Below are 12637 nucleotides of genomic sequence, written 5' to 3' on the forward strand. Positions count from 1 at the left end.
CTGATCAGATAAACTAATGTGGCACACATTTTTCATGTCACATATGGAGGAGGCTGAGACTAGGAGAACTGTGTTGTGTACCCATGTGGAAAAAGTTTGTGAGACCCCCATGTTAACTTAAGAAGCTAGGCATGCTGGTTCATATCTGCCACCTGATCTATGGTGGATAGGATAAATAGGAGTATTAAGATCCAGGCCTGCCCCAGTTTAAAGCAAAACCCTATCTCAAAAATAATGAGGTCATGTGCTTACTTCAGCAGCACATATCTAAAATTAGAATGATACAAAGAAGATTAGCATGGGCTCTGCACAAGGATGCCACGCAAGTTCATGAAGCGTTCCATATATCTAAAGAAAAAGACTTTGAGGAAACAGCAAAAGGAACACAAAAACAGAGTGAAGAAAGTCAGAGGGACTGCACAGGCCAATGTTGGAGCTGGCAAAAAGCCAAAGGAATAAAGATCCTGCAGTGACTTGACCTGAGGTGATGATGAATTTTATATGAAGGGATTAATAAACGGTAAAAACCTTCAAAAAATAATGAGGGCAAAAAGGTCTGGAGGTATGGCTCAAGAAGTAGAGCACATGCCTAGCAGGCATGAAGCTCTGAGTTTAGACCTTAGAACAACCAAATTAAAAAAAAAAAAAGACTTGGAGGAATAGCTCAAGGAATAGTGTTTACCTATGCACATGCAAGGTCTTGGGTCCAATCTTCCGTACTGGGGAAAATTCTTTTTAACCCTCTCTTGGGCTGGGTGGTAGAATACTTTCATAGTATGTGCCAGGATTTGGATCTAATACCCAGCATAAAACAAAAAAGAAAAAGAAATTAACTTTTTTATATGTGTATTTGTGTGTGTGTGTGTGTGTGTGTGTGTGTGTGTGTGTGTTGGTCCTGGGGCTTGAACTCAGGGCCTGGGTCCTGTCCCTGAGCTTTTCTTTTCCTCATCCTCCTCTTTTCTCCTCCTCCTTCTTCTTCCTCTTCTTCCTCCTCTTCTTTTTCTCCTTCTTCTCCTTCCTCCTCCTCCTCTTTTTTTTTTTTTCCTTTCTCAACAGTAGTGCTCTACCACTTGAGCCACAGCTCTACTTCTGACTTTTTGAGAGTTCACTGGATGTAAGAGACTCACGGACTTCCTGCCCAGGCTGGCTTCAAACTGAGATCCTCAAATCTCAGCTTCCTGAGTAGCTAGGCTTTGCAGGTATGAGTCACCAGCACCTAACAGAAATTAACCCTTTTATAACTCTTATTCTTTTGCTCTACTCTTACTGACAGGTGATAATAATTAGCATAGCCTTTGTACCTCCCTTTTATTCTTCTTCATTGAGCAAATAGTTAATTTCAATATTTCATTTGAAGACTAGTACTATAAGACAATCTTCATTATTCTTTGAATTGGGTCTAATTTACTTTCAGATAATTGATACTCATGCCTACTTATAATGTGACAATTTGATTGCAACTGTTTATGGACTCCAGCTTACTTCCCAGGTTCTTTGTTGTAGATGTTTGAGTTAGACTCTTCCTTTTTGTATAAATTAGTTTCTGCTTTCCTTTGACATGACAGCTTCTTTTTCTCCCATCTTGCCCCAAATTAAAATTAACCACAATTTTCAAAGAATTTTCTATTACCTTTCATTTTAACTGACATCTTACTTGCTACAGTCTTCAAGAAGTCAATGAATATATTAATTGGATCTAAATGTGGCACCTGTCTCCAAGGAACTCAATTCAGTTGTTCTTGGTAGCCTTAGAAGGAATTGTTAATAATCTCAGGAGATTTATAAACTAACTTTGTATTCTTTTTTTTTTCTGGTCTTGAGACTTGAACTCAGGGCCTAGGAACTGTCCCTGGGCTTCTCTGTACTCAAGGCTAGCGCTCTACCATTTGAGCCACCGCACCACTTCCAGCTTTTTTTTCAGTAGTTTATTGGAGATAAGAGTCTCACAGGAATGTTTTTGTCCAGGCTGGCTTTGATCCTCAGAGCTCAGCCTTCTGAGTAACTAGGATTACAGGTGTGAGCCACCATCGTCAGGCCAATTTGGTATTCTTTTTTTTTTTTTTTTTTGTTGGTTGTGGGGCTTGAACTCTGGGCCTGGGCGCTGTCCCTCATCTCTTCAGCTCAAGCCTAGCACTCTACCATTTGAGCCACAGCGCCACTTCCAGCTTTTTCTGTTTATGTGGTGCTGAGGAATTGAACCCAGGGCCTCATGCATGCAAGGCAAGCACTCTACCACTGAGCCACCTTCCCAGCCCCCATCTCTGTATTCTTAAAACGTTGTTTTAAATCAATTTTTGTTTTGTATTCTCAGATAAAGGAAGGAGGGTAGAATAAAATAATGATCAGAACTAGGTATTAAAGCATTGAAAAATCAACATGTTAATAATTATATAGAGTTAAATGGCTAGGTTTGATAATATAAGCATTAAAGTATGTGGCATTTCTTCTGAGTCATACATGGCAAAAAGCTGGAGGAAAGTGGTGCTAGAGAAGACAGATTCTGGATATGCAAGAAATTTGGCCATTTTCTATTCCTAAAGTTAAAAACAATTTTTTTTCAGTTTCCAAAAAATCAAGCACAGCTGGGCACTGCCTGTATTCCTAGCTATTCAAGAGGCTGAGATCCAAGGATCACGTATCAAAGCCAGCTTGTGAGACTCTTATCTCCAAGAAACCACTAGAAAACAGGAAGTGGCGCTGCAGCTCAAGTGGTAGGTAGAGTGCTCACCTTGAGCTGAGGAGCTGAGGGACAGCGCCCAGGCCCAAAGTTCAAGCTCCATGACCAACCCTCACTCCTCCCTCCAAAAAAAAAAATCAAGCACAGAAACCACATCTCAGACTAAAAGTAAACAATGAATCAGGTGATGAACAGAAACAATTCAGTTTTGTTCTTGTTGTTGTTCGTGGGGCTTGAACTCTGGGCCGGGCACTGTCCTTTAGCTCTTCAGCTCAAGCCTAACACTCCACCACTTGAGCCACAGCACCACTTCTGGTTTTCTGGTGGTTAATTGGAGATCGGAGTCTCATGGACTTTACTGCCCGGGCTGACTTTGAACCGTGATCCTCAGATCTCAGCCTCCTGAGTAGCTAGGATTATAGGCATGAGCCACTGGTGCACAGCTGAAACAGTTCAGTTTTAAGGGAAGTGTGGGACAGACTACTTTCTGTCCTAATAGTTCTGTGTGACTTTTACCTCTCTGAATTACAATTCTTATATATGTAACATGAGCATAGTTCCACTACACTGACAGTGAGAATGAAAATCAGAAGGTATATAATATTTGTGAAGTGCACAGTAGGCACTCGATATAATGCTCTGGATGTTTCCTTCTTTCCTGATCCCTCTGGAAATTAAATTTGATTGATCAATGCATTTTCTTTAATCTCAAAGAAACTGTGCTGAGAAGAGGATAGAAACAATGAACTAAATGGAATAATAAATCTCCTTGATCTTAAATGTTAAAGTAGATAAGGAATGAAATAAAAATAGTAGGAGAGAAGGAATGATGGAATTATAAAACCCATATGAAAGTTGTTAAGATACCATTAATCATTTCTATTTTCCTCTTGGCCTTGATATTTCATACTCAGTGAAGGGAGAAATCACCCAAACTTTCAAAAGTGAAATTAAAAGTGTTCCATAAAAACAAAAATTGCTGCCATTTTCCAGATGTTCTCTCAGAAAGCGATTTTAAAATCAGAGTTAGGCTTTTCAGGCTCTTAGCTGAGATGACCTGTTTGCATGCCCAGTAAATGTCTAATGTCATGGCAGAGGGGGCATGCATATAAAACAAAGTGAAAAAACTTATTCACATTTTGCTTTAGTGTGATAGGGCTGCCATGAAAAATGACCCAGGTGGGTGGCTTAAATTACAGATATGTATTTTCTCAGAATTCTGGAGGCTGAATGTCCAAGAATCAGGTGCTACATGGTCAGTTTCCTGCAGGTGGCTGCCCTTGGAGTGCTTCTCCATGGGACTGCCTTCCTGTGCATAGACTCCTGTCTTCTTAAAGAGAAATAAGACTGGATTAGGGTCCACTCTAATGGCCTCTTTTGAAATATCATCAGGTTCAAGGCCCTTTTTCCAAATAGAGTACATCACATTCTGAGACATTTTGGAGGGGTATCATTCAGACCATAACAAAACATCATCTCATTTAGCCATGGCTCTATTTTACAAAGCCCTGAGTGATTAACCAATGCATCAAGGGTCACTTAAATAGTAAGTAAAAATTTAACAAAGGCTTATAAGCAACAAAGACAATGCTTTCTGCTATCCACACTTACTCAAAGGAATGTAAATCTGTTGGGAAGACTCAGGATTGATGGATGAGACTGTAAATTGGGAAACTGTGGATACAGTCATAGTATGGAGCCACACTAGTGGATTTAGGATAATAATGACAATTAATAATAACTATTTATAGACACTAAATGACAGGCTGTATTCTTTCACGTAAGTCTGGGTGTCTTCTCACGTGAGAAACTGCTAAATGGAAGACAGGACCAGTTTTGACCCCAAATGTACGAATAATCCTTAGTCAATGTTAAACACAAGAAACCTTTTTAGAATAAGTATTTTAGATAGGGCTGCTGCTATATGTAGATGCAGAGACTCATGCATGAATTCCCTTATCTTCTGTATCATTGCTAATCCCACTGGCAATCCGAATAAAACATTAGTAAACTTTCAGTTCTATCACAATTCAGGGGAGTACAGAGTCCCACGCGCTCTCTCTCTATTTCACTGCTTCAGGGATAAGTCTTAGGATAGATTGTCGGGGAGATTGGCATCTGTTCACCTTTTTGTGTTTACTTTCTAACCGTGTGTGTGTGTGTGTGTGTGTGTGTGTGTGTGTGTGTGTGTATTCTGAGCCTAATTTTTTTTTCTGGTCAGTCCTGGGGCTTTAACTCAGGGGTTGGGCAATGTCCCTGAGATACTTTGCTCAAGGTTAATGTTCTATCACTTGAGCCACAGCTCCATTTCTAGCTTTTAACTAGTTTTTTGGAAATGAATCTAAAGGACTTTCATGCCTGAGCTGCCTCTGAACTGTGATTCTCAGATCTCAGCCTCCTGAGTAGCTAGGATAACAGGTATGAGCCACCAACACCAGCTTCTAACAACATTTTATGTAATATATTATCTGCTAAATTGTAATTAAAAATAATAAGTAATTCATATTCCTAGATTTTGTTTCTAAGAACTAGTCTGAGTATGCTTACTAGGAATCTAGTATATGATTTGAAGTTTAAAACAAACTGACACACAAAAGTGATTAAATTATGTTACTACTTTCTTCTGTACTCTGAGGGATATAATCAAATATTCCTATTAGAACAGAAGCTTATCAAAGGTATAAATTGTAACATCTCTAATATATTTTGTATATAAAAATAACCAATTCAATATAAAACAGTAAACAAAATAATAGAAGTTGTTGCCTAAGAAGTATCTGCTTTGACACCACAGTGGAAAACTCCAGACCTGACCTCATCTGATGGGTCACAGTGAGCTGGTGGCTCACACTTGTTAATTCTAGCTACTTAGGAGGCTGAGATCTGAGGATCATGGTTCAAAGCCAGCCTGGGCAGGAAAAAGTCCATGAGACTCTTATCTCCAATCAACCAACAGAAAACTGGAAGTAGAGCTGTGGCTCAAAGCGGTAGAGTGCTAGCCTTGAGGAAAAGATTCCAGGGAGAGGGCACAGGCCCTGAGTTCAAGCCTCTTGACTGACCAGAAAAAAATTAGGCTCAGGGTATGTATAGTGTATATAAAAATTAATTTTGTGCTTAGACTGGGTCTCTCCCAGTCTAAGTTATCTCTAAAGGATCTCATTATATACCTGAAAATATTCCAAAATAAAAATTCAAAGCCCCAAACCACTTTTGGCTCCAAACATTTTGAGTAGGGAAATTCAACCTCCATACATTTCCAAATAAAGTTCTTGAAGACTAATGCTTAAATGTTCTAAAATGCATTATTTTTCTCCAATTTGTGAAATTCTATTTTGAATTATATCATCTGCAAGTTTGATGAGGTAAGGTTATTGGTAAAGCCCACAGTACTAAAGACAAAACTTTCTATGTATAATCAAATGAAAGTAAAATGTCAACTGAGGTATGATTAATTTCATTTTCTGATTAAATGAGAGCTGAGTAGATAGCTACTTTACTTCAATTATTGTTGAAGCCTTTTCAGTGAATTGCTAGACTTCACACAGTGGAGAAAAATCACTGACATGGAAGCACTTAGCCTTTCCTCAGGCTTGCTTAGTGCTGTGCAACCAGGAAGTATTTCTCCAGCAGAGCTAAGGCAATTAGAGTAGGGAAGCTGCAGGGCTCTTCCATGTAGTAAAGTTTATGGACCTACAGTTTTTGCCACTTATTAAAGGAAGCTTTGTTGAATCATAGAAATCCATTTCTTTTTTATGTAAATTCTATGAATATTATATAATTTTCAAAAACAAGTATAAAGGCACATTTCCAAGTTCGTTCTGAGTTTCAGTATTATTCATCCTTCTAGCTTTTCCCAGCTTATGAACATCAAGGAGCATTTTTTTTTTTGGCCATGGGTCTTGAACTCGGGACCTGGGTGCTGTCCATGAGTTCTTTTGCTCAAGGCTAGCACTCTACCACTTTGAGCCATAGCTCCACTTTTGGTTTTTGAGTAGTTTATTGTACATAAGCCTCTCATGAACTTTGAACCACTAACCTCATAGCTCAGCTGCCTGAGTAGCTAGGATTACAGGTTAAGCTACCAGCGCCTGGCTTTTGTGAAGTCTGAACAAAATATGGCAATTTTAGGTTTGGATTCCATTTTGTCCGGGAATTGTGTCAGTAACTCCCTCCCCTTGAGCCCAAATTCCAGGAACAATGCCCTTTATGGAAAATTCTGCTAACCACAGCTAATCAGCAGATAACAGGAAAAGGACCATCTGTTCCAGCCAATCATTTCAAAAAGCATCAACCCCATGAACCAGCCAATCCCCATTACTTGGTCAGGTCCAGCCACTGGTTATTCTAATCATCTTTTAGAATTATTTTATGATTTTCCTGCAGTGTGATATGGTTTGTTAAGCATTGCAATGACACATAGAAGTCTCTAAAAACCCTATAAGAGGAAGGATGGGGCGTTCAACTCTGACCGGCTATGTGAGTGATGGTTGTGAGTCTAGGCTCGAGCTTGTAATAAATGACTCTCATGTGCTTACATCAGAATTAGCTCCTTGGTGGTCTTTGGGGATCCTTATCTGGGCATAAGACTTTCAAGCAGCATTCTTATGGATAACTGGAACTCAGCTGCAATTTTTTAAACTGTCTCAGTTGAATTGAATGGGTGGGAAAACTGGAAATTTTATATAGACTCTTAGGGGGTAATGGGACAGTAAAGAAGTAACATAGACAATAAAAATGAAGCAGTGACTCCAGTATTTTCCCATGTTTTTAGGTAGATTATTGAATGTTTAGAAATTCCCAACAAAATTAAGGTAGAACAAATGTTAGGAAAAGAAAGAGGTTCAGAAATTTAGTGTAGTGGAATTTTCAAAATACTTAAAAAACTAGTAAATATTTTTGTTTCCAGATGAAAGTTAATATAGAATGCATATGATGTTTTGAACAGAATCAATAGCCAATCAATCTAAAACATACTTAATTTCACAAATAGACATTTCAAAAACATCAATGTTTGGGGGTGGTATCTACAGATTGAATGGAATGATTACCTAAAATTTGAATGGAAAATTAAACTTGTAAATCTCCAAACAGCAAGACATCTTTGTAACTCTGAGCACATCCTTTTTCATTGACATTTTGTGTTTCCAGCTGTTACTACTTTTGCAAACTATACAGAGAGATGTTTATTATTCCCTCTCATTTCTAGCTTCTGGTGCTCATTGCAAAGAGATATAAAACTGGGCATGTATGTTTCAGAGCAAAAACTACTCTGACCCCTATATTTTCTCCTGTAGAGGGTATCCATAGACAACAAAGATTTAAAATCTGGACACTTTGGATTTTTAGTTTTAGAGTCACTCCTTGACAGTTTTCACAGAATATATAATTTTCTTGCCTGCTGTTGGTACAGATTACCAACTGAACAAGTTCAAATCAATCAGTTACCACAGCTGGATCTAAATGGAAAAAATGTCTCATGTAGGCACTCGTAACCCAGTGGCTCTGTGTGTACATTTGATGGACCTCCTGAAGACCAACAAGTACCTACCTCTAGCTTCAGAACGTCATGCTGAAGTTTACGCTGAAATTCAAGGAAGTTTTTGATGGTCAATTTCCCCTTGAGATCGGCTCCAAAAAAGTAGGTTGTAAGGGCTGAACACAAGCCAGACTTCAGGGTATTACCAGTAGTAGGGCGATCTCGGTGGCGCATACCCATACTGGTCTGGGAACGAATAATGCTCTGAACCTAAAACAGAATCAAATCCCCAACCAGGAAAACATTAGAGGAAAAATAAAAGCATGGAAAATAATAATAACCATTGTAGACTATGTGTGAACATCATTATCTCTTTTTAACACAACAATCTTACCTAATTGGTCTCATTATTAAAGTCCTTACTTTATAGTGGAGAAGATGGGGGCATACAGAGTTGGATAACCCGCTTAGGGTAAAGTGGCTAGAGAAACAGCAGAACTAGGATTCTATCACAGATAACCTACCATTATAATTAGGATCCTTTAGGAAATCTCTTCAGAAAAGAGTAAGCAATTATTTTGGGGAGGCATACAATCTCTCACACAACTAGGCCAATGATTAGGCTCACAATAATATCTTCTATATCTTAGTAAACTTTAAAAAAATTCTATTCTTCTCACTATTGACTCTTCAGATGTTGATGTGCACCTGTCACTCCAGCTACACAAGAGGAAATAAACAGAATAAGTGCAGGGGCTGGGAAGGTAACTCAGTGGTAGAGAGCTTGCCTTGCATGCATGAGGCCCTGGGTTCGATTCCTCAGCACCACATAAGCAAAAAGAAAAAAAAGCCAGAAGTGGCGCTGTGGCTCAAGTGGTAGAGCGCTAGCCTTGAGCTGAAGAGCTGAGGGACAGGGCCCAGGCCCAGAGTTCAGGGCCCACGACCGGACCCCCCCCCCCAAAAAAAAAAGAAGTGCAGTCTAGGCTGTCGTTGGCATAAACTCAAAACCCTGTTAGGAAACACAACTAAAGCAAAAAGGGAAGGGTGTGTATCTTAAGTTTCAGAACCTAACATGAAGTCCTGAGTTCAAACCTTAGTGCTTCCAAAGGAAAAAAAAAAGTAAGAATTATTTTGTTTTTATTTTGGCAGTGCTAAGTATCAAACTCAGGGCCCAAGGCCTTGTGCAGGCTAGGCAAGCACTCTATTATTGAGCTATAACCTCAGCCTCTGCATATTAAGAATGTGGTGTCAGGGAATGGCTGATTGCCTAGCTCATCTAGCTAGCAGAGTGCCACTGGAAGTCAGATGTGCCACTTCAGACCTGGCCCATAAAAACTATCCAAGTATAATTCTCCACGCTGTTTATACCTTGAAAGCCCATATGATGCTTACAGGGTCCTAATACATAAAGAGCCTGTGTTCCCTAAATCAATGTTTGGAGAACTGTATATCCATTACCCAGTTTAAAGTTTATGTAAGTAGTAAAAACAAATTACCAATCAAATTACTATGTTATATATTTTACAATAGTTTACACTATTAATCTGCAAAAGAATTTCATCTCATCAGTGATCCACTTCTTCGAACTCAAAGTAGAAAGAACAGAAGCTTTCAAGTTCTTCTCCAGTCTATAATTTAGTAGCTATGTCCACCTAAGCTATGTATTCAAGCCCTCTGATTCTTAGTTTCTTCATGTAGATGGTAACCAATAGTTCTTGTATTCACAGCATTTTTATGAGGATGAAAGATAATGAAAAAAAAAAGAAAGATAATGCATACAAGTGTTTCTAGAGTAAAGTTTTCTACACACAGGACATTTAATAAACAATAGTCATTATTACCATTTTGATTAGATAATCAGAATATCATATATAAATCTATCATTGCTTTTGGATTTAAAAGAAGCAAAGATGAGATTACTTTATTAAAACCTCTATTAAATCTAAGGCCCATGAAAATGTGTTTTAAATACTGAAAGAATCTGCCACAACTTACCTGTTCAAACTCCTCCATGTCTACTTCTCCATCTCCATTCAAGTCAAACATCTTGAAGGCAATTTCAAAATTTCTTTGAGGAGCTGCAAGGAAAAAAAGGAGAAACAGAGATTGGGGGGGTGGGGGGAGAAAAATACTTAAAGATATTAGCCAAAAATAAATCACTTAAGAAAAATGAATAATTTGACACTAAAATATATTATCCAAGTCAGAAAATGAGCCACCAGCACCAGAAAAACTCTTAAGTTTTTGTCTTGCATTTAAATCAAGTTAGCTTTGTTTTCTTTAGTCTCTTCATTGTAAGTACAGTTAGGAGTTCTAAGCAAGTTGTTCTTCCAGGAGTTCAAGCTGTTCTCTTATGCTAATTTTCTTTTTACCACTACTGCTCTGTAGTAGGACAGAAAAGCATTGTCAAGTTATCAGCCCCATTTCAATCATGTCAGATCCATACACAAACTATTGAGCAAGGTATAACTTAAATGTTAAATTAACTCTAAGCTTAAAAAACAAAATAAAAACAAGCAAAGTTTGACAAGAAGGTGAATGATGGAAGCTTCTCAGTACTTCTTTAAGTGTTCCAGGATTAATCAAAATACAATTAATACACAGTGTTCATAAACTTAAAACGTGAACTTAATAGATTTTCTGCTTGACTATGCCAAGTACTCTGTTAAAGAAAATATGTTTTGGTGCTTCAAAACTATAGAACTTTAGAGAATAAACCAAAACAAGTGTTCTACATATCCTAATACCATTTTAGCTCAAAATTTGCACAGCTAATATATAGCAGAACCTGAAGCTGAACTTGGATCAACACTGACTCCAAAGCCTACAAATGTCACATTATGCTTCACTGCTTTGATATGAATTCAGAAGTACTTATGATAGATACAGAATTCTTATGCTGATACATTTTGATCTAAAAAATAAAACAACAAAACCAAAACATGACTTAGTACTTGCATCAGAGTTCCAAGCTGCTTATCTTTTAAAAGAAATTATAATTATTTTAAATTTTACTTTAGTGTAAAGGTGATGATATACAGAGGGGTTACAGTTACATAAGTTAATGAGTACATTTCTTTTCAGTGTTACCCCTTCCTTTGTTTTCACCTGATGTCCCTCCCCGCTAAGTTGTAAAGTTCATTTCCAACAGTGTCTTGTGAGTATCGCTGTTGCATTGGTTCACCCACTGTTTCTGTAATTTCCCTTCCCTTCCCCAAATCAGATAAACTTACATACATGACAAAAGGTATCAAAATAAAAAGCAATGACAACAGGGAATAAACCAAAGGAATACAATGAAGGAAAGAAAGAAATAACTGAAAACAGTACATTACAAAATGAGCCTCTTCTTTCCATATCTTGGAGTTCATTTTGATTAGCATCATTTTATACGGTCTTATGTACATAGCTATTGAACTATTGTGATTCTCTGCTAGGAGTATTGTAATTATTGTAATTATTATGTAATTATTGTAATTATTAATGAGGGAAACAATGGAGCCTATTTTTGGGGGGTCTGGCTTACTTCACTTAATACATTTTTTCCCAAGTTTTTCCATTTCCTTACGAATGGGGTGATGTCATTCTTTCTGATAGAAGCAAAGAATTCCATTGTGTATATATGTACCACATTTTTTTGATCCATTCATCTACTGAGGGGCATCTGGGTTGGTTCCATATCTTAGCTATGGTAAATAATGCTGTACTGAACATAGTTGTGCTGGTAGCTTTAGTGTGGCCTTGTTTGTGATCATTTGGGTAAATGCCCAAGAGTGAGATTGCTGGGTCATAGGGGAACTCTATGTTTAGTTTTTTTTTTTTTTTTGAGGAAACTCCATACTGCTTTCCAGAGTGGTTGAACAAGTTTACATTCTCACCAACAGTGTAGTAGCCTTCCCTTTTGGTCATATTCCTGACAGCATCTGTTATTATTTTTTTTCTTGATAATGGCTATTCTAACTAGGGTGAGGTGGAATCTCAATGTGGTTTTGATTTCCATTTTTTAATAGCAGAGATATTGAACATTTCTTCATGTCTTATTGATCATTCTTATTTCCTTTACAGAGAAGTCTCTCTTTTAAGTCTTTGGCCCACTTATTAATGGGATGGTTGTTTCTTTGAGGATTTGTTTTTTTGGGGTTTAATTTTTTGAGCTCTAAGTATATTTTAGATATGAGGCCCTTGTCTGTTGTACAGCTACTTTAGATCTCTCCCAATCTGTGGGCTTTCTATTGATCTTGCTAGCTATGTTCTTTGTCATGCAGAAGCTCTACAGTTTAATGCAATCCCATTTATCCAGTCTTTCTTTGATTTGATGGGTTTCTGGATCTTTTTTTTTTTGGGGGGGGGTCCGGTCGTGGGGCCTGAAGTCTGGGCCTGGGCGCTGTCTCTCAGCTCTTCAGCTCAAGGCTAGCGCTCTACCACTTGAGCCACAGCGCCACTTCCGGCTTTTTTCTTTTTGCTTATGTGGTGTTGAGGAATCG

The 12637-nt window shown here is 38.0% G+C and overlaps 1 protein-coding gene across 1 annotated transcript in view; it reads right to left on the bottom strand.

Annotated features, from left to right (window-relative positions):
* Window positions 1-12637, bottom strand: part of Micu1 (mitochondrial calcium uptake 1) — a 146148-nt gene that overhangs the window by 53907 nt on the left and 79604 nt on the right. Inside the window, exons 7-8 of the mRNA XM_013025589.1 lie at window positions 10149-10231; window positions 8226-8423 (exon numbers count right to left, since the gene is read on the bottom strand). Coding sequence (XP_012881043.1) covers window positions 8226-8423; window positions 10149-10231 — 281 coding nt within the window. The remainder of the gene's footprint in view (window positions 1-8225; window positions 8424-10148; window positions 10232-12637) is intronic.

Source organism: Dipodomys ordii, unplaced genomic scaffold, assembly GCF_000151885.1.
Source record: "Dipodomys ordii isolate 6190 unplaced genomic scaffold, Dord_2.0 Scaffold86, whole genome shotgun sequence".
Lineage (NCBI taxonomy): Eukaryota > Metazoa > Chordata > Mammalia > Rodentia > Heteromyidae > Dipodomys > Dipodomys ordii.